The sequence below is a fragment of the Alosa alosa genome, chromosome 19 (genome assembly GCF_017589495.1).
Source record: "Alosa alosa isolate M-15738 ecotype Scorff River chromosome 19, AALO_Geno_1.1, whole genome shotgun sequence".
NCBI classification, from domain to species: domain Eukaryota; kingdom Metazoa; phylum Chordata; class Actinopteri; order Clupeiformes; family Clupeidae; genus Alosa; species Alosa alosa.
The window spans coordinates 26632052-26653614 of record NC_063207.1 but is presented as its reverse complement, the minus strand read 5'-3'; the positions used below and the strand labels follow the sequence as shown (position 1 = coordinate 26653614).

The 21563-nt window shown below is 45.3% G+C and overlaps 1 protein-coding gene across 1 annotated transcript; it reads left to right on the top strand.

The window, feature by feature from the left end:
• Window positions 1-1638: 1638 nt before the first annotated feature.
• On the top strand, window positions 1639-21036 carry trip11 (thyroid hormone receptor interactor 11). Its single transcript, XM_048227550.1, has 21 exons — window positions 1639-2290; window positions 3531-3607; window positions 3748-3858; window positions 3978-4286; window positions 4396-4464; window positions 4986-5151; window positions 6696-6980; window positions 7404-7444; window positions 7534-7632; window positions 7998-8207; window positions 8347-11367; window positions 11678-11818; window positions 12631-12824; window positions 13018-13181; window positions 13483-13586; window positions 13787-13886; window positions 14937-15018; window positions 15145-15259; window positions 18590-18712; window positions 18825-18969; window positions 19607-21036. Exons 1-21 carry the CDS (start codon window positions 2152-2154, stop codon window positions 19825-19827), a joined length of 5916 nt encoding a protein of 1971 aa, XP_048083507.1. The 5' UTR covers window positions 1639-2151; the 3' UTR covers window positions 19828-21036.
• The last annotated feature ends 527 nt before the right edge of the window (window positions 21037-21563 follow it).

The window sequence follows — 21563 nt, the reverse complement described above, 5'->3', positions numbered from 1 at the left end:
GTCAATTCCCTTACTCCTGACTTCTCAGGATTTTAGACAATCTCCACCTCCAACTACATCTCAGTAAAGAGTTACACAGCAAATATGCCAATGGTCAATACTAGCCTGGAAAATCCAGACCCTGGTAATCTAGAAAGATTAAGGGTATGGCCACGAACTATGTAATGGCCCAACTTGAGGGGCAGCACCAAGCATGCATTTGCATGCAAAATCTCACTGCACGCAATTGGATAACACTAGACCAATGTTTACTCTGAATGATTCCGAACTTCGACGCAATTGGATAACACTACGACCAATGTTTACTGACCTCCAACGTTGCAGCGCTGTCGTCATCAGTTTAGCTCGCCTCCGGCCCGCCTATATCAGATACGCTGATTTGATTGGTTCCCCGGGATGCAAGGGGTAAAAGTAACATGCATCATTGCTCATTGCCAGAGTGTCTCGCAGAGACAATTCCATTGTGCTCTCGCGAGAACTCAGGATTTCCAGGGTAAACATATACACCCCTGAGAGCAAAACTGGTTGGGGGTAAGATGTAGGAGAAGCTAGAAGAACAGTAAGCTAAATCTGCTGGACAGGCTGTAATGCATCCCAAACTAGGAATCAGCTAGTTCCACCTCCTCAGACTGACTATGAGAGACAACTCGATGAAGAAACAGCACCAGAAACAACCTCCAGAAAGTGTGCACCAGAACTTCAGTCATGTGTGTACCAAAAACGTTTGCGTGTGTATGAGATACCTTTGTGAGGACATGGGCACATGTGCCTGTAGGGGCTTTGTAGTACCCAGACTACTGCAGATTTAATAAACTGAGGTGATAAGTGTACAGAACCCTGGAGGGGTCATTGCAAGATATTTTTTTGGAGTATATCCAGAAAACATGCGCTCAATTCACTAAATTGTGTGCTCATTTTACTAAATTGGGCACACGATTTACTATGCACTCATTTTAGTAAATTGTGGTCTAGATTGTGCACCCATTTTACAAAATTGTTAATTGTTAAAACAATTTACTAAATTGTGCACATGATTTACTAAAGAATGTGCTCATTTTACTAATTTGTGCTCCAATTTCAATTTTTGTTAAAAAAAAATCTAATAAAATGAGAACAATTTAGTAATATGAGTGCACAATTTACTAAAATGAGCACACATTTTCTCAAAATACAGAAATATCTTGCAATGACACCTCCGTATTGACTGTGTTTGGTCATTAACATTAGTTGCTGAGAGGGAAAAAAACATATGGAGTGAGATGAATTGGGGTCAGTGAAGTTATATGGACATGGATACCCTATAATGGAATGAGATAATGTCACCATTCACCATACATACAAAATTATGGATCTAGGTCTAGAAATGTGCAGGCAAATGTTATTGCCAGCATGTTAAACTATAACCTCAATGTGATAGCCCAAGAAAAGGCATTTTAAAACCAGGTGTAAATTATCTCTGTCATCTTTAGACAGTAGGCTGCAGCCCTATGACTCTTAAAAATGTAGAGAGACACTTGATACGGATACAACCACAGTTTCCTGTCTTACAGGATCTGAACGGTCATGTAACTGGGTAATGTAATGTTGGTCCACCACGTTCCCATCATTCCATGTTTCATTCCACGTACACTCTGACGTACACGTCGCAGCTGTGATGGCTGCAGTCGAGGTGGCAGTTATCGACGTGCAAACCAACCTAAATAAAGTTTAATTGTCTTGTGGAGGGAACATCGCAATGCCACAGGACCAAACGGTATATTCAGGACTAATCGACTTTATTCTACTGAGTCAGCTGTGTGGGCTTTCTTTGAATTTTACAACGAATTTGCTAAGGTACAGCTGGAACCGTACACGGAGCAAAATACTTAGCTAGCGATTGCTAGCAAGCCAAGTTACCACCGGTGCCCCTAAAGCTTTCTCGATGTGGAGACCAAGCCCAAAATATCTGACCTGAGACTGATCTGGAGCTGAATTGGCAGTGTCCCTTGAGATATGTACAGATGAAAATAGGCTGTTTCTGCTGTGCCAAGGACGTCAAAACCCCTAGGACGGGACCAGTGTGCACTTAGCTTTAAGTAGCAAGCTAAATTAGCCAACGTTACCCCTAGTTAGCAAACCTGCCCACCCTGTCATTGTTTTGACTGAGTGGCCATGTCTTCCTGGCTTGGTGGATTAGGCTCGGGGCTTGGCCAGTCACTCGGCCAGGTCGGAGGGAGTCTTTCATCATTTACGGGACAAATATCAAATTTCACCAAAGACATACTTCTAGAAGGGGCGGAGGAAGTTGGAGGTGAGTATGCCTAAATTGGAGTTAAATTGAGCTAACGTTAGCAGGTTAGAGAACGCTGTAGGTCAGAAGTCAGCTAACGTTTCCTCTATTCAACGTTACCATATGGAATATTAAATCTTACGTTGCAGCGCCCAGGGAACTCCCCTGGAAAATAATTGTATTAATACAGTTGTCAGTTGCGCTTGATTAACATCATTTAAACGCTGTCGAGACATTATCTGAACTAAGTCAGGGAAAGTGTGATATATGATAACGTTAACGATTTGTGGTTTCTCTGGTTAGACTGCATCTTTAGTTTCAGACATGTCTAAGCCTACATGGCCTAGCCAAATAGCAGTGAAACATGTACATGAAGCTGCTCCGTATTGTATCGATTGTCTTTGTGTAAACATGTCGGCTCTTTCGCTGTCAAAAGTAAAACACACCTTACGACCGACAGCACGGACAGAGAACTTTGATCATCTCATTCCAGCACTGCATGTAGACATCTCCGATAATAACAACGCATGCGTCACCTGCCAAAGACGAGACCATTACATGAATTAAAAAAAAAAAAAGCTCACTAGTGGTGCCTGTATAGTGGATAGGGTCCCACCACGCTGTGTTTGTGTTGAGTGACTGACCCTTTTTACCTGTTGATATAAGCTTACAGATAACTCTTGACACTCATGATTCTCAGTCTGGAGAAATGGCAAATCTGTAGGCCACATATTTAGTACTCAAATGTAGCTTGGAAACTACAATAATCTGAGAGTGCTATGAGAGACCATTGTTTTTTTGTTTTTTTTTAAGCCCATTGGACAGTCATGTGCAGCCAGTAGCAGTTGAGTAGTGTCACATGCACTGCTATCTCTCCAAAGCTGATAAAGCCCCTAACTTGATTTTAGACTGTCAGATTCCTCTGGCATGCCACGGTTTAAAGGGACAGTCACATCCTTGATGTATGCATGTTGTAAATAAGATGAAAATTTGGACTATTTTGTGCCATGTGAATCTGCTCATACCTCCTTCCTTGGCTTATGCTCTAAATAAACATTATATTCAAAAGTTGAAAGGAGAAGATACTTAAGCTGTATTTTTAAATCAGTTTAACAGACAATTTTCTTCACTATCCCTCATGCTACTTAGATATGCACATTGCACAGTCTGCTATGCTGTAATTAGAAGGTAGGGTCATTCCAGGGATAATGCCTTAACATGATGTTATAGTACTTAGCATTATTATTTTTTTCACTGACAGATGCTGCCACAGAGTTGCAGGTGTCTAAGTCTAGGCTGGAGGAACTGGAAACTGCCTTCACTGCACAGAAGTCTGAGGTATGCTAAGGGAGTTTTGCTCATTCATGCTTTACTTCATTGAATATGAATAGCTGGTTATTGACTGTTGTTGTAAATTGTTAGGATGCCTCTCTGATGTGTGTACTTGCTCATCACATGTGTGTTGTGTCCCACCACAGTATGACCGTCTTCGAAAGAGCCATGCAGAACTGGAGGAGAAGTTTGAAGCGTCTGAGCTACAGAACAAACAGTTGTCTTCAGAATATAGACACCGTCTGCAACAGAAAGAGGTATCCTGTCCCTATACAGAGCTCAGCAAAAAGAAAATAGCTGTGAAGACCTGTTAATCATGTTTGTTCGGCTTGTATGAAACAGTATAATATGGTCCTGTGTGTGTGTTTGTGATCAGGTGGAAATCAGCCACCTCAAAGCTCGGCAGAGTGCCCTGCAGGAAGAGGTGCAGAAGCTGGAGAGCTCAGCCCAGCATGCCTCCTCCTCACTTTCCTCGGCGCCCGCCATGCTTCCCGTGACCACCTCAGCCACCACCACCACCACCTCCTCCTCCTTCTTGCCCCACCACGGCGGCGCACACCAGGGCTTCCATGGCGATGAGATGGACCTGAGCGACGTGCTATGGTCGCAGCAGGAGATCAACCGCCTGTCCAACGAGGTCCAGCGGCTGGAGTCAGAGACGTCCCACTGGAGACGTTTGGCTCAGGTAGAGAGCGCCTACATTCCTCCACCTCCCTTAGTCGTAGTTCATATTCATCACTGGAATATTTAAATAGAAATTGATGATGACAATATCACTCATGTTTTTAATTCAGGCCTCCAAAGCATCAGGAGGAGACAGTGGGGACCAGGATGAAATGTTGAAGCTGCAGAGAACTATTAAGGTATAAGCATCCTAAGCACAGAGAGAGTAGTTACTATGTAAGGTTGTTAGGCCACCTTATTCACCTGCTGCTTTACTCTTCAATTCAGACTCATTCACAGTCTCATTAGATTTGTTCACATTTGGCTGTATATGGTTGATGGGTGTATTATATGGAAAGAGCATGAAAATATCTGACAATATATAGAGTTTGGTCAGATGTACTGTATGTTCGCATGCATAGATTCAGTCCAACCCACCAGGCTTTGAATATCTTTTTGTTGGATATTGTTGGATATCTATGAAAACCAAGCACAATATTGTGGCATTTAAACTTGACAGTTGATGCATTCTGGTATGATATGCTGCATTGAAAGTGTAACTGTTCTGATTAACTATTAGATTTTCTTTACTCTGGTCTGTGCTCTATAAAGCACGTTGAGACATTGTCAGTTGCTTGGTATATTAATCAAATTTAAGTGGATTGAAATTGAAAACACAGCGTGCTTTTTCTCATTCTTTCTTCTCCACTTATTTCACCAGGAGTTGAGGGAGACTATGGGCTATGAGATGGACCAGCACCAGCATGAGCTGACCGCGCTGCAGGATGTCCAGCGGCAGAAGCTGACCGAGGTCACACGCAGACACCGGCAGGAGCTGGCCGAGTACGAGGAGCGCATCGAGGAGCTGGAGGAGCAGCTGCAGAGTGGTGAGGGATTGGGTCACAGTGCCAAAGCCATGCGGTTATCGTGAAAGCATGAACAAGGCCAATTTCATTGATTTCACCCGCAGTAAACAGAGCTGATTTCTCTGATGCCATCTCTGGCTACCCTGCCTGGGCTTTTGACTAATTGCATATTTTCTCATACATCCTGTTCGTCTGGACAAGGAGGTGGGACGGGTCTGTTTATTTCCAACAAATAGAAATGTACTTCGCTGCTACCCTCGGCCAAAAATGATTCCTTTGCATACTATGGCATCATGGTGACCGCTCCGGTACAATCTATGTGGTTGTCATTTACCGTCCACCAGAACAACTGCCCCACCCCCCATTGTTGTCACATGCAACATCTTGACAGCATTCACGCCTAACAACAACCAGTAATTTGGACAACTTCATACAGCCCTATAAAGGCTAGAGTTACCTTCAGTTTTGTTCTAGTTTACCATTGTGTATGGCTTTAAACAGCGTGTGAGCTTTAACATCAGTTAGCATTCATTCAGTATCCGGCTGTATTAACGTGTTGGCAAGCACACCAACTTTGCCTACCTTGTTCTTGCCCATCTGAAATAACTCCTCTAGCTTTGCTGCCTTCATCCTTTCTGTTTTCGTTGTTAACAAAAAATGTGTTATATCCATGATGGCCTTAAAGTCTTGAGTTAATGAATTACCGTAGCTTAACATTGTGTGCCAGCAACCATAGTAAACAGTAAAAGAAAGCAACAAGTAGCCTAGCCTACAACTTCTGTTGCTGCATTTGTGCGTTGTTATTCTCTTTCCTACTCAAACAAAAGGTGTGCGCGCATATAGTTCTGCAATCTGCATTAAATTGATTTATAACGTGTTTACTATCCAGAAACAGTACAGAACAGTAAATGTCAGTACTGTCATGCAGTTCATGGGATACTGTGCTGAGTTGGGGATTTATGGTATGGCAACTTCGTGTGAAAACAAACCGGGGAAATTCTTTCTCATTGTTGAGTGTCCTGATGGTACGCACAGTGCGTACGGCGATACACCTGCACGCGCGCCTGGTTTGATACCCTGCTCTCTTCCGTCCCGGAGCATGACTGTCCCATGCTTGTCTTTGGTGATATGAATATCCACTTAGACAATCCTAACTCTGTGGACTTCTTGTCCCTGATGCACAATGAGTTTTTGAGTTTTGAGCCACAATGAGTTTTTCCTCCTTCCCTGTATACATGTATGCAGTCTGCAGTAGATTTTATGAGATTTTCAGCCATGTAAACATGACCTGGATAAAATAATTTGTAGAATTCCTACAATTCTTGAGGACAGCACAGGCACAAGAAGTCACAGCAGGCTGTTGGGAATGCAGTTGATGTGATTCTGATTAGATAGATTTGCCCCAGCTGTTCAAAACAAAACATTTCCAATGCACGCATTGTGCTCAAAACATAGCAGCAGGCATTGTCCCCGCAGTAACTGACTTTAGTTGACACCAGCTTAGACACTGCTTCTGCATGTCGAGTCCACTCCTTACATCCATCATCATCCATCTCCTGTCCCAGGTGGCAACCTCAGCCCAGCATCCCCGAACCCTCCAGGACTCGAGCGCCAGGACGAGAGGGTGCGTGAGCTGACAGCCAGCCTGGAGGAGGCCTCTCGGCAGCACGCCGCTCTGGAGCAGGAGAAAGAGGAGGCGCGGGCGGAGAACGCCGAGCTGATGAGCAACTACAGCCGCCTGCAGAGCTCCGTGAGCGAGCTGCAGGCCCGTGTGCAGGAGCAGGAGGGCAAGGCCATGCTCAAGTCCCACCAGGACGCAGAGATCCAGGTGCTAAAGAAGGCACTTAACGGTAAAAATACCAAAACAAACAAAAACTGTTTCAGTTCATCAGTGCTGTTATTAGTTTGGCATACATTATCTTCATTTATTATACGGCTCTTCACAATGCTAGTAGAACGCTCCATTGACTTGAATGGGATTTCCCAACGTTCTACGGTAAAGTAAATTCATGTAATTACCGTGAATTCCCAACGTTCTACGGTAAAGTAAATTCATGAAATTCCCTTCAGGGCGAAACAAGACCCCTTCGCTGCGCGTCGGGGTCCGGTTCGCCCTGTCGGGACTTATTTTCCCAATAATGACCGGCGTTCTATACATTATCCCTTACTTAAACACCGTGGACAGCAGAGCTTCAACCTGCTTTTGAAATAGGTTACAGTCATGCTAGAAATGTGATAAATATCAGTAATCTATTTTTTGTGTCATGTTTTAGGGGCAGAGAAAGAGATAACGAGGTTAAAAGGCCTCATTGAGGTTTGTATCTTTTTTGCTTGTTTTTATTCACAACATCTGCTATCGCAATTTCTACTGTGCTGTCAGCATTTTACTTTACTTTAATTCAGAGTGAGCCCAAGGATGAGGTTGAACATGCGGACATCTTGGAGCTCAACACAATAATTGGGACACTAAAAACTGAGAAGGAGCAACTGGAAAAAGAAATGGTGGGTGCTAATCTCAGCTATATGTGTGTGTGGAGATGAGGCCTCACTTTGTCTAAGCCACCCAACATCTGACAAGAATTGTGACGATAAAATAAAAGACGTTTGTGTAGCTGTAGACACACTGTTTGAGAGACAATACACTGTTCATAAGGTAACCACCCCCAGGAGTCCTGTGTGGATGTACTGTTTTGTTTCACTAATAGATGTGTGGATTGTTCATTTGTCCATTTTTACTAATTTTTTTGTCCCATTATCCTGCTCATTATATTTTATTGTTTTTAATTTTATTTTATGTTCATTTTATTGCCTCTTCGAGATCAATGTAAACTGACTGACTTGCTATTTTCCTGTTTCCATAACTGCAGCATGCCTTAGCAGCGAGACTGCAGATTGCAGAGGAGAGTGCAGCGGCAGCTGTGGTCGGAGAGTCCGGGGGTGTGGAGCAGGGGGAGGTGGCAGAGCTGAAGGCCCAGCTGGAGAAGAAGGAGCAGGCTTTGACTCAAGCTCAACTAGATCAGGACACACTCACTGCAGAGCTGGAGGAACTAGATAGGCAGAACCAAGAGGCCACACAGGTCTGTCATGTCACTGACAGTAACATTTACATATTTTAATTAGTGCTTCAATGTTTTGATTAATGGTATAAAAAATAAGATTTTCATTGCAAAGTATGTTGCAAATAAGAAATGCCTCTCTACTCTTTTGTCCCTACAGCATTTGATTGCTCTAAAGGATCAGCTCTCTCGCCAAAGAACAGATGCCGATGATGAAATGACTCATCTGCAGTCAGAGCTCAGTGCTGCCCATGACCAGAAGGGGGCGCTGCAGCAGGAACTTGAGGCCATGAAGGAGAAACTCAGCCAAAGTGCTTTTACCTTGAATGACTTGCACATGGGCAAACAACAGCTGGAGGCTACAGTGAAGGAGTTGAGAGACAAACTGAGCAAGTCACATGAGCAGGCCAAAGAGATTCGACACGAGGCCTCCGAGCTGAGGGCAGCACTGCAGGAACGAGAGAGCGAGCTGGAATCGGTCCGGCACAAGCTGGGAGACGCTGGGGAGAAAGAGAATGAAAAGGAAGGACACAGAAATGAGCTGGAAGACAAGGAGAGAGAGCTGGAGGAGGTCAGGACGGAGCTGGCAGAGATGAGAAACTCCCACGAGAAGGTGAAATCTGATGACTATGAGATGAAGATAGAGAATCGCCGGCTGAAGGAAGAGGGCACCCAGATGCTGGCTAGAGTGGAGGATCTCAGTAAGCAGGTGCGGGACGGCCAGGCTGCCCTCAGCAGGGCCGTGCTGGAGAAGGACACTCGCATCGATGCCCTGAAACTGGAGAAGAGCCAGCTGGAGGGCGAGCTGTCCCAAGCCGAGAAGCGCATCTCAGACCAGACCAAGCAATACCAGCAAACCATTGAGGAACTGAGCCGAGCCCGGTCCATGGATGCCACTGCCCTGCAGACCGAGCACGAACGAACAGTCAAACTCAACCAGGACAAGGACCTGGAGATTGGTCAGCTGAGGAGGGACATGGAGCAGCTGACAGCCGACCACAAGGACACGAACGAGATGCTTTCCATCACCGTGGCTGGGCAGAAGCAGCTGACCGAGCTCCTGCAAGAGAAGGATGCCTTTGCAGAGACACTCAAAGTGAAGGCAGCAGAGACGCAGAGGGAGATGGACGAAACCGTGGCCAGAGTGAACCAGGAGAGCGAGTCCTTGAGGCGTTCGGTGGAGGACAAGGACAAGCAGCTAGGTGCCATGAAGGAAGAGAACAGCCACTTGAAGGAGGAGATTGACAGGCTGAGGGACCAGCAGAGCCGTCCACAGCCCATGTCCGAGCCCCGGACACTGGACATCATCACGGAGCTAGAGACGGAGGTCACCCAGCTGAAAGCTGCTCGGGATCGCGTGGATGAGGAAGCCCAGTCCCTGAGGGCAGCAGCGGAGGAGCAGCGCAGCACTCTCGTCCAGTCCCAGAGTGAGCTGGAGCAGGCCCGGTCACGGCACGAGCAGAGCACCCTCAACTACGAGCGGCTCATCACAACTAAGGACGAGGAGATCGCTCGGCTCCGGGAGGCAGTGGAGACGCAGCTCCAATCCCCGCCGAGCCGGGAAATCCTGCAGGAGGACGACAAGACCCAGTCGGACGGCAGGGAGAACGGCAACGAGAAGCACGACTTCTCGAAGGTGGAGATCGAGAAATTGGTGAAGGGCATCAAGGAAAAGGAGAACGAGATTAGCCAGCTGAATGAGAAGAACCTTTCTCTGACCAAACAGCTGGACCAGCTGGTGGTGTCCCGTGACGAGGTGGGGAAGCTGTCTCAGATGGTGCGGCAGAAGGACCTGGAGATCCAGGCTCTCCACGCTCGGGTGTCCATGAGCGGCGTAGGGGGCCACAACCAGGACGTGCTCTTCCTCCAGCAGCAGCTGCAGGCCTACGCTGTGGAGCGGGAGCAGGTGCTCGGCGTGCTCAACGAGAAGACCCGGGAGAACAGCCAGCTGCGCTCCGACTACCACCACCTCATGGACGTGGTGGCCGGAAAGGAGGCGGCTCTCCTGAAGCTCCAGCAGGAGAACCATCGGCTCTCCGCCTCCAGCGATCCCTCGGGGAGCCAGGAGATGTTCCGCGAGACCATCCAGAACCTGTCCCGCATCATCCGCGAGAAGGATATCGAGATTGACGCGTTGACACAGAAGTGCCAGACATTGGTGACTGTCCTGCAGGCGTCGACGGCCGCGGACTCCGGGGGCGGCGGATCGGGTGGCGGCGGTGTGAGCAGCAACCAGTTCGAGGAACTGCTACAGGAGCGAGATACTCTGAAGCAGCAGGTGAAGAAGATGGAGGAGTGGAAGATGCAGGTGATCACCACCGTGAAGAACATGCAGCACGAGTCGGCGCAGCTGCACGAGGAGCTGCTCAAGCTGCAGGGCCAGGTGACCGCCGACAGCGCCTGCAGCTCCCGCCTGTCCGGCGACTATGCCCGACTCATCCAGAGCTACGAGCAGAAGGAGAGAAGGCTGGGCTCTCTCAGCCAGCAGCTGGTCCATGTGCAGCAGAGCATTAGTCAGCTCAGCAGTACCAAAGATGTCTTAATGGGGAAACTCGATAGTGTAGCGCAGATCCCCGAAACGATGGTTATGGCCCCACCGCAGATGGCTGCCCCTGCAGTTGCAGTAGAGTCCTCCAGCCACCAGGGGGCAGCAGTGACAGACGAGGCGCTGAGAAAAGAACTGGAATCCCTGCATCGGCAGCTGGCCGAGCACGATGTCACCGTCCGGACACTGCAGGAGAACAATGGGCGACTGTCGGACGCCGCCGCTGCCTCTGAAGGCGAACAGCGGGGGAAAGCCGAGGAGATGCGGCAGCTCCACGGGCGGCTGGAGTCGGTGCAGCGCTCGCTCCGGGAGAAGGACCTGCTGATCCAGTCGAAGGGTGAGCAGCTGAACCAGACGACGGAGAGCCTGCGGAACCGCGAGAGTGACAACGAGCTGCTGCGGCAGGCTGTCACCAACCTGAAGGAGCGGGCCCTCATCCTGGAGCTAGACGCCCGCAAGCTCCGCGAGGAGAACGAGAAGGTGGCAGCGCGCTCGCGTGAGAAAGAGTCTGAGTTCCGCGCGCTCCAGGAGACCAACATGCAGGTGTCGATGCTGCTCCGCGAAAAGGAGTTCCAGTGTAATTCGGCCATCGAGAAGGCAGCGGCTATGGAGAAGATGCTCAAGGACAGAGAGCAGGTCAGTCATTATATGGCTCGATTAACATTTAATCTCAGGTTCAGCACAACACTTGAGTTACCTCAAACGACTCATGAAGGACAGTGTCATTGGTATGTCTCCAGTGGGAGTTTTCAACAGTTTCTTGTTTTCCTAAATTATAAATTCCACATTCCCAGACAGCTTAGAGATCTCTGAAAAACAGAGGGGTGCTGCCAGACCGTCAAGGTTCAGGTGCTGAAGGAAAATATTTCAAGCACCAGGGGTTTCATATTTCTTTGAATAGTCATGCAAGTGTTTGTATTCAGATGTGCTTGATATCATCCAACAGGGCAAGTCCGGTGAATTGAACCAGTTGCTGAACGAGGTGAGGTCCATGCAGGAGAAGGCCGTCATGTTTCAGCAGGAGAGGGACCAAGTGATGCTGGCGCTCAAACAGAAGCAGATGGAGACCACAGCTGTTCACAGCGAGGTGGGAATGATAACACCATCACTGATCTGGCTAAATACTGATTTTGTGATGCAGTTTCGTCACTAGCTAGGGGGTTAGGAGTCCACTGGTCTTTCTGTCTGCGTAGATGGAATGTACAGTAGGGCAATTCCATGGAAAATTACATTTTTGGTAACATCCATAACGCCAGTAAAATGTGATGGTATGGTATGATGTGAATGATTACATGAAATTTGAGCTTTTGATATTTTTGGTTAAAGAATGTAAATGAGAAAAAATGCACAAAAAATTAATGCTATCATTCACATCATACAAATGCCAAGGCATTTCACTGGCGTTATGGATGTGACAAAAAGTCCATTTTCCGTGGAATTGCCCAGTAACATTTTCCTTAACGTCAGTATCTATAGAGCATTATAAACACATTCATTTAGGGTTAGAAAGTATTAATGGCACCTCATATTGGCTTTAATACTGGAAGTGTATAGGTACTATTCTATCTGTTGATACATGAATGCCCTCATAATGATGTTATAGCATAATCCCTTACAGCTTGAAGTATCATAATACATAATGCAGTATAATACAACATATTGTGCCTTGTCTTACCATGATATGATAACATTTCTGAGGGCAAAAAAGCTTATAATTGTATTATTATTCTTTAAGGTGTAATAGCTTATACAGTGAAATAATGCTTCAAAAGTGCAGTCATGGCCATCTAGTTATATAAACCTGTATATCTGAGTCTCTTCTCATAATCACACACACCATTACCACCACGCATGTGCGCCGCTGTGTTTCATGCATGCGTGTTCTGCGCGTCACTGCAGATGCAGCACCTGCGGGACAAGGAGCAGCGGCAGCAGCAGGAACTGGAGCGCCTTCGCAACCACCTGCTGGAGATGGAGGAGTCGTACACGCGGGAGGTGGTTGCGGCCGAGGACCGCGAGGCGGAGCTGAGGCGAAGGGTCACGCTGCTAGATGAGAGGCTGGCGTCCTCCTCCAGTGCAGTGGAAAACGCCAGGTGAGATGACTTAAAGGTGATATTATAAGTTCATGATGTTACCGTGTGAGTAGTTAAGCTACACCTTTTAATAGCTTTCTAAGTAGGAAATGAGTTTCTGGGGTTGAACAAAGGGGCAGAGGTAGTGGTTTTTCCTGCGTTGTCTCCACACTCTAGCTCACCCTGTTTCCTTGGTGCTTGTGCACTCGTGCAGTCAGCAGGCCAGTCTGCAGGTGGAGTCGCTGCAGGAGCAGCTGAACGGGGTGATCAAGCAGAGAGACGAGGCTCTGCTGCAGCTGCGAGTGGCCCACGAGCAGGTCAACCAGTACGCCATGTCCCTCGCCAACCTGCAGATGGTGCTAGAGCAGTTTCAGCAAGGCAAGACACGTCGCTTCCTTGTCAAAGCCCTCTTCAAAAATAAGATATTCTATAACAGTGGTCCTTAATATGGATATCGGTAAACATGATGCATGTCTGTTTTTCGTATATTATATCTATGATTTGAAGTTTGACCGTTGCAAATTTGCACTAAATTATTAGGATAGTCCTGTGACTGACTTTCATTACGTGTGAAAATGTATATGTTGTCCTGTCATGTTGACGGCCTCCTGTTGTTGTTTTCCCTACATCAGCAACAGCCTCAGGAAGTGAAGTAATGCTTAGCCCTCTCTCTTTACAGAGGAGAAGGCCATGTACTCGGCAGAGCTGGACAAGTACAAGAGGGAGAAGGAGGAGTGGAGGAGGAAAGCAGAGAGACTGGCGGATGAAACTGCAGCCCTGAAGGTACATTGACACAGTTCCCTGTGCTCATTACAGTCCCACCTGTGCTGGTTGTTGTGATGTTGTCATGGCATTGCATCATTTACTGTTGTGCTGCAGCCTCACTAATGATTGTGATCATGTCCCCTGGATTGTGTGTGTGTGTGTGTGTGTGTGTGTGTGTGTGTGTGTGTGTGTGTGTGTGTGTGTGTGTCGTGTTGCAGATGAACCTTGATGAGGCCACTGCAGCGTTGGATTCAGCTTCCAGACTGACCGACCAGTTGGATCTCAAGGAGGAGCAGTTAGAAGATCTGAAAAAACAAGGTTTATTGACCATACCATTCTGAATTTGGATGATATTTAGTCATAACTTCTTAATTGAGTTGGGTATTTTGTAATGACTGTTATGCATGTAGTAATCTCATATTGCTACCTTATGTAATTTAGTTTTTGAGCTAAATAGGCATAAATGGTCACCACATGGCTGCATTAATGTTAAGTCACCAGACTTACCTTATCTGAGCATAGTGATCCCTTGTCTGAGACCTCTGGCAGAAGAATGCTGAATGCATCTGCTACGTGTGTCTCGGCTCTTGGAGGCGGCGTGGGTGCGTGTGTCTGAAATTCCTCACAGGCCTTCGCTGACAGCACGTATGTTTTATAACCTTTTGCTGGCGGGCCAAACCCAGATCTGCCTTCTCTTCTCCATGGCCGTCAACCCCTGGGCCCTTTCCTCCTCCTTCGCAGGCAGGCGCGGTCCGACAGAGCTTATCTGCCCGCCTGGAATAACACAAATAAAATCCATCACTCTTTAGAGCCCGCTGCTGACCCAGCAGGGTTGCCCTTTCCCAGACCAGGCCACTCATATCACACTTCTCAAAATGACATCACAGGACATTCTCAGACGTTCTTACCACGTTCTCCATCCATTGCCCACCAAACCCCCCCAAGCACAGCCCCCCCCCTAGTTTCTCCCCTGTGTGATTGCCGAATTCCTCAGGCACTGCAAGGCAGGCATTTGAGATTGGGGCTTGTTTGTTCTGCCAAATGGCTGTGTGAAATGGTTAAATAAGGCTATGGTCCAGCTGACAGGGCGCTTTGTCCTGCGCTGCCAGGGCCAGTGCTGACGGGGGCCTTTACTTTGGCATGTCTTCCTGGTCCCTTCCTGCCGCTACGCTCAGACAGAGAATTAATCCCTCAGGTCAGGCTTGTCCCAGACATCTGGAAAGTAGCGAAGGGCAAGAGCGGTGAGATAAGAATGTGTGTTTGTGTGTTTGTGTGTGTGTGTGTGTGTGTGTGTGTGTGTGTGTGTGTGTGTGTGTGTGTGTGTGTGTGTGTGTGTGTGTGTGTGTGTGTGTGTGTGTGCTCTTGCAGTGAGCGTGAGGCAAGAGATGCTCGAAGACTCCCAAAACAAGTTAGTGAACTTGCTCAACAGCACCGAGGGCAAAGTGGACAAGTAAGTTGAACACTGCTTATAATGTTATATGATCATAATAAACACGTCATAAATGAATACGGCATGACAGTAAGTCTCCTGAGAATATGAGCACATGTAGAAGAGGGGTGTTTTTTGTGCCCGCAGGGTACTCATGCGGAACTTGTTCATGGGGTACTTCCACACCCCGAGAAACAAGCGTGCAGAGGTGCTGAGGCTCATGGGTAGTGTTCTTGGAGTGGACCGGGATGAAGTCAACAGCGTAAGCCAAATACACGCGCGCGCACACACGCACACACACACACACAAATAAGTATATAAGACACTGAGGTCTCTGTGCAAAAATAGGGTAACACAACCACTACATGTATTGGATTGTATTCTTCCTGCGTTGATGATGTCTCTGTTCTCTAATTTGTATGTTGCCTTGACCTTTGACGTAGCCCATGAGGTCACTGTCTTTCGTAACATGCTCTTCTGTCCTTCTTTATCATGTTGACTTGCATGAGCATGAATCAGTGCACTCTGTGATTTCTCAGCTCCCTTGTGGTATCAAACCACCATTAGCTCAGCAAGACCTCACAGCTGTCATATCAAGGGACTGGAATAGATCCCTGTCTCTCATGGGTGTTTTACTACAGATACCCAACTACCAGCGGAGTGAAATTATTTCTTGTCTTTGTCAAGGATCTGCTGGTCATTTGTTGTTGTTGAATCCGTGCCAAGACAGATGGTCTCACAATTTGTTCAGCATTATGAAATAGCTTTAAATAACAATTGAATATAAACAAATGTTGACGTTAATCACTAAGTAATATCATTTGCAGATGTAATTGATCATCATAAATAACATTCGATGGCCAGGATGTTAGATGTAGAACAAAACAACAATGAATCTTTCTCTAAGGGGGGCATCGTTTCCTCTACTCTTAAGACCTAGATATTAGAATAAGATAAAAGTATTATCTATAATTAAACAAGATCAGGGCATTTTTTTATCTATTGGAGACCATTAGAATGGGCTGCAGTGCAAGAGTAATAAGACAGAAATGTGGACCTCTGTTGAGCTAAATTTACTCTGGGTCCTTATCTCTTTGACCTTGGTTATATTCCAGAACAGCTGAGAATCAAGCTTTTTCGTGTTCTGGCTAGCCATTTTAAACAATCTTGCAATTTTTAGAATTTAAAAGTTATTCAGGTAGCTTTATGCACACAAATATTCATATAGTGGGTTTTTGGGGACCAAGTCCCCCAAAAGTATTTGGTTTCAAGTGTTTGATGGGCAGCATAATGTACACAGTCCAGTTCTTCTTGGCATCATGTTGAAGCGTTCTTGATTAAATGGTGATTTCATTCCTTTCCATGGTCTGTTATATAAGAAATTCCTACTCGAAATGTATATTATTTGATAGGAACTTCCAGTCATTAGCATAGGCTAACACACCTCAGACCCCCACACCAACCATCATAACACAGTCTTGTCGTAAGGAGGGCTGTCTGAGGCCAACCTCAGCTTTGAAAGCATTTCCTTAGCCTCACTGCATTGCCGTTTGAGGCTTGATGGGACAGCTTCCAGCTATTCAGATAGTGTTACCCAACTGCCTTAAAGGAAAACAGATTTGTAAAATGAGGGGCAAAATGTGATTACAACTCCTCAGAAAGCTTTTTCTACACTTTTATTGCTCTTGAGAGTGTTCTCACCCCCACTGCTTACAACCCCCAACCACAAACTCTTCCCTTTACAATTGCAATTTTCCACTCTTAGATGTCTGTTTACAAGTGCTGTTTTCAAATCCTGACCCAGAAACCTCTACCCCCCTTTGTTTTTTCCTGGTTTTTTATTATTATTATTATTATTATTAAAACATTTTTAAAGCGCAGATATTTTCTCCCCACCAAGGAGGTTGAAGTCATCATTTGTTTTGTTTTCCGAAGGATTCTGTTGAATCACTCTGGAGGCGTTTCTTGGATGGCTTGTTTGGGATATCCATGTCCAGTCCTCTTCTTTTTCACCCCACCAGCAGTGAGTAGGGACAGTGGTCATGAGTGTGCTTACAAACATTTAGCATAGGGTCACGCAGGGACCAAGGTCATGTAAGAGAGGATGATTCCCTCTTCTGCTCCTCATCTTCGTGGAAGTCAGCTGCTTCTATCTCTTAGCGGAAAATGAGAACCAATTGCAGCAAACAGTAAATGGTAATAACTTTTAATCTCGTTCTTGAGAAAACAGCTGGCAGGAACTTCTGCATAGTAAAACCTATGCCATGTTGGGACAACAACTATCACATGTACAAATTTCCTCCTTACATGTTGTAATGCATCTTCTTTAGCCACACTGAGGCTAGCAAACCCATATAAACCTACATACTTTGACATTTTGGTTGACAAATAAATTGCAATTGCAGCACATTAACAGACATGCTGAGCTCCCCATAGATTAAGGTTTGAAGTCAAACAGCCAATCAAATTTACACCCCTCCCTTCAATGCTGCTGAAGCACCATGTTGTTTGACAGTGACTTTGTATGTGTTGGTCTGAGCCATTATGCTTGTTGCCTGTTTACAGAGTCAGTAAAGTGTACATACACTTAAGCATTTAATAGTGAACACTCAGTAGACAGCTAGATGACCGTGAGGAGCAATTCACTGAATCAGTGCACTCACTCATACAGAAAGGGTTTGGGATTCGAATTATGGACTGCTCAGATTACAGCTGGTTTGATGCATCCTCTACATCAAAATTGCTGCACATTTCAATGCATCATCATGCTGAAGTACAAGTCACATAGGCTACTGAATAATCACTGATACACCCCTACATGAGCTTTTTTATTTTTGTTTTTGGCTTTTGGCTAAAAGAATTCTCACCCTAGTTTCCTGAAGCCTCCTGAGCCCATTCTTAGAGAAATTTCACACATTATTGTGAGCTCATTTTATTGGCAAATACTAGGGACAACATTCTGTCCATCCTTTGTTGATAAGTATTGCAAAAGTGTCATCTGGTCTTGTATAATGAGGACTTGAGAGAACTGGCAGAAGTCTATTCATAGCAACTTTCCAAGATCTAAAAGCGAAAAACAACTGGAATGAATTAAACATTGTACAGTAGTAGCCACTGCTCATCCCAGCCATGTTAAGGCTCAGGTGATTCAGTCAAGGATGCCCTGCTGTATGTGGGCTTGTAGTAAAAGAAACTTATTTGTCATTAGGCACCACCTGTCACTAATGCTAATAATATTGGCTTATCGCTCTTTATTTCCTTGTTTGCCTTTTGGATGCAATCTTTAGATGCCTGAAACGGAGAACAATGGCTAGCGCTTAAATGCAGCAATACAGAAGTCTTTAAGGAAGTAAATGTAGAGGGAACGTTTTGTTTGGGTGATTAATGGATTTCTTGCATCTAATAAAAGTGCACATGCCACAGCTAATTCAAGGAGGGCAAAGGTTATTCTAAATGTCCTTCCTTACACACTCAAGCACATTTTATTTTATTTTATGACCCTGGCCAAAGAATCTTTGAATGTAAATGTAAATGTGAATGTTTTAGTGTTTCATTCACAGTATGTGCCGTTTGTTTACTGGTCTCCCATTAGATGCTGGAGGACGAGGGGCGACATGGGGTTAGTGGCTGGATGTCCAGTTGGCTGGGTGGTAGAGCCGTTCAGAGTGTCCCCAACACTCCGCAGAGGCCAACTCAGGCTCAGGGCCTCAACTCGGTAAGCCCACTCCAATGAAACCTATACCTGGAAGTCTGCGTTTTTAGAAAAAGGGAAGGAAGGGAAATTGTCATTTTTTCAAACTAAGTGTGTGTGTTTCTGGGTTCCACAGTCTTTCTCTGAGATGTTTGTGAAGTTCCTGGAAATAGAGTCCACTCCCACACTTCCAGCACCGAAGCTGCCTGTCTACGACATCAAACCCCTGGGTGCGCCTCCACCAGGTCGCATGTCCGCCAACACGCCAACAGCAGCCTCAGGTAATGAACCAGCCAGACCTCCCATCCCAGAAGCCTATAGAGACGTAGAATTCAGTCGTACACGCAAAGTGATGAGACTCTACCACAAACGCACTACGTTTCAATACAGCTTTTTCAGACATTTTTGTCTGGAAATACCCAGTAAAGATAGGCCTGCCAGATTTTTTTTACATTGTCAGAGAGGTTTGTGGAATGGTTGGAGGATAAGAAGGATGGGTTTTCATGTTAAATCACATGATGAAAACGGCTTCATAAAGATGCCACACTTGGATACGTTTTAACAAGAGTTCATGTGGAAAGCAGAAAGTTGTTTAGGCTATGTTCTCCAAAGGGTGTTATGGGTCATATCATTGAAGGTATGACTGTATGCAAGGATTTTAGTTTAAAACATGCAACGGTTAAGTATAAATGGAAACAGTGTCATGAAATAAATAAGTCTTGATGTAAACATTACGTTGTAATATCAAAAACACCTATGCACTATGTTACCTAGATAGCTACAAATGTTAGCACTGTAACCAGCTGGAATTGCTCTGACTAAAGCTCTTGTCTTTATTAATGGGTCTACATATAATCAAGTACATGAAATTAAGTTCATTTTATCCTATAGAAACTTGATTAATCCACCCTTTCACAGGTGGGGCAGGAGGACCCAGCAAGCGAGCTTCAGAGTCCAACCCCTTCTTGGCTCCTCGTTCAGCTGCAGTGCCCTTGCTCAACACCGGAGGTACTAGTGGAGCAGGTAGTGGACACCTGCTGATGAAGCCCATCTCTGACTCACTTCCTACCTTCACGCCCGTGCCCGTCTCGGCCGAGGCCAGTGGGGGGGCGGTGCTCAAAGACCTACTCAAGCAATGAGTGGTGCCTGACTGTGCCCGTTAAAGCACTTTAGCCAATCACAACCCTCAAGACACTATGCAGCCTGTGCAGCGTGGATAGCAATGCCAGGACAAGTGGTTATAGCACTAATCTACAGATGCAGACAGATCACAGCCATCGGGGCTGGTCCTATTTGTGGTTCATCCAGACTGCTCTCTTCCTTTTTGTTGGAAGGCAACAGTTAGACTTTTTTGCAGTGGGTGCCAAACCAGTTGGTATCTGATTTTGAGACTGCGCTTTCTAGTGGTTTGAGACTGCGCTTTCCAGTGGTTTGAGACTGCACTTTCCAGTGTTTTAAAAAAAAAAAAACGTCTGGGCTTGAGAAGCATCCAAACACTGCAGGGCATAATCAAGAGGATTTTTTCATTATTTGGTTATTTTAATCGTGCAATTTATCTGGTGTGGGATCCCCCTGATGTTTTCTGGCAAAACCACATAAAGATTTCCATGGCTGACTGCTTCAGTTAAAACCATAAAGATTTGTTTCTGTCCTTTATTTTCTTCCCTTTTCTCTGGGCAGTTGCCAGATATGACAAAGTGTTACAGTAACAATAGCCGTCCTAGAGGGCTAAGGTATTGTGGCTGGGGCTGGTGGGCCTCTCTTATGTATTTGCAACCTGATATAAATATGTTGTTAAACCTGTAAATGATGGATATTTTTCATTCTCCTGCACTGTGGAAAGTGCGCAAATCATACTTTTTCATCTAATTGAATGAACCTTTGGGTTTGTGAAGATTAAAACATGTACTTTTACAAAGTCTGCTAGCTGCACAAGAAGACTAAATGTGTTTACAGGATGAAGGTTAGACTTCTTTGTTTAATAAATAAAAATAAAGAAGAACTTCGCTGGACATTTTTCTGTGTATTGGCAACATGATATTGGGAGTTGGAAAGCTGTATAGCTGTTCTACTGCCTCCCTAAAACTCTGAGCTTCTGTAAGGGAATATTGTTACAAAACACAGACTCCACAATGCCTTTATGGTTGAAATTATTTGTACTATATTCATGATTTGGGCAATATAATTTATAGTTTGGGGTGAGAAGTTTTCGCTCAAGTTGTCTGCATAGTAGCCTTATTTAATTGATGAGGTTTCACCAAGATTGAGATGTTCTCAGACAGATATGATGAAAAGCTGATCAGTTAAAAATGTTTATTCTGGCAAAATAAAAACATCTCTTCCATAAATACTGTTGTACATCATTTTCACATCTGTGTTCTTGTTTTGCACGTTTTATCCACAGCCTTTTTATCCACTAAGTTCAAACGTTAAAATAGAAATATACTTTTGAAGTTTAATTACTTAATGAATGAATGAACTTTTAATAATATCCATCAAATGCTAATGCCTGAACTTTCAATCAGTTGGTCCTTCTTTGTTATGCCCATGAGGACACAGAGACCAATGAGTTTCATTTGACCCTTTGTATTCTTCCCAGGTTCCCAAAGAGTTATTGTGCATAGGGAGAGTATCTCCGTACTGAAATGATTACACAGAAAATAAAAATAGGCCATCTCTATCTCAGTTTGGTGATGTGCACTAAACATAGACATCAGTTTCAAAACAAACGTTTTGATTAATGTGGTGATCTAGGCCAAAACCAATCCACTATTTAAAAGCAGTGACAAAAATAATAGCAGTTCAAAGACACCACGGTCTTTCAGTGGTAGCACTGAGATAAGTTTCCAAATGTCTTTGGGATGTACGCACAGAA

Bases quoted from the DNA above. Each gene is read 5' to 3' on its own strand.
- trip11 (XM_048227550.1), top strand. From the start codon at position 2,152: ATGTCTTCCTGGCTTGGTGGATTAGGCTCGGGGCTTGGCCAGTCACTC. The intron at 7,633-7,997 runs GTGGGTGCTAAT...CCATAACTGCAG, and splicing joins AGCAACTGGAAAAAGAAATG to CATGCCTTAGCAGCGAGACT. The intron at 12,825-13,017 runs GTGAGATGACTT...GCACTCGTGCAG, and splicing joins AGTGCAGTGGAAAACGCCAG to TCAGCAGGCCAGTCTGCAGG.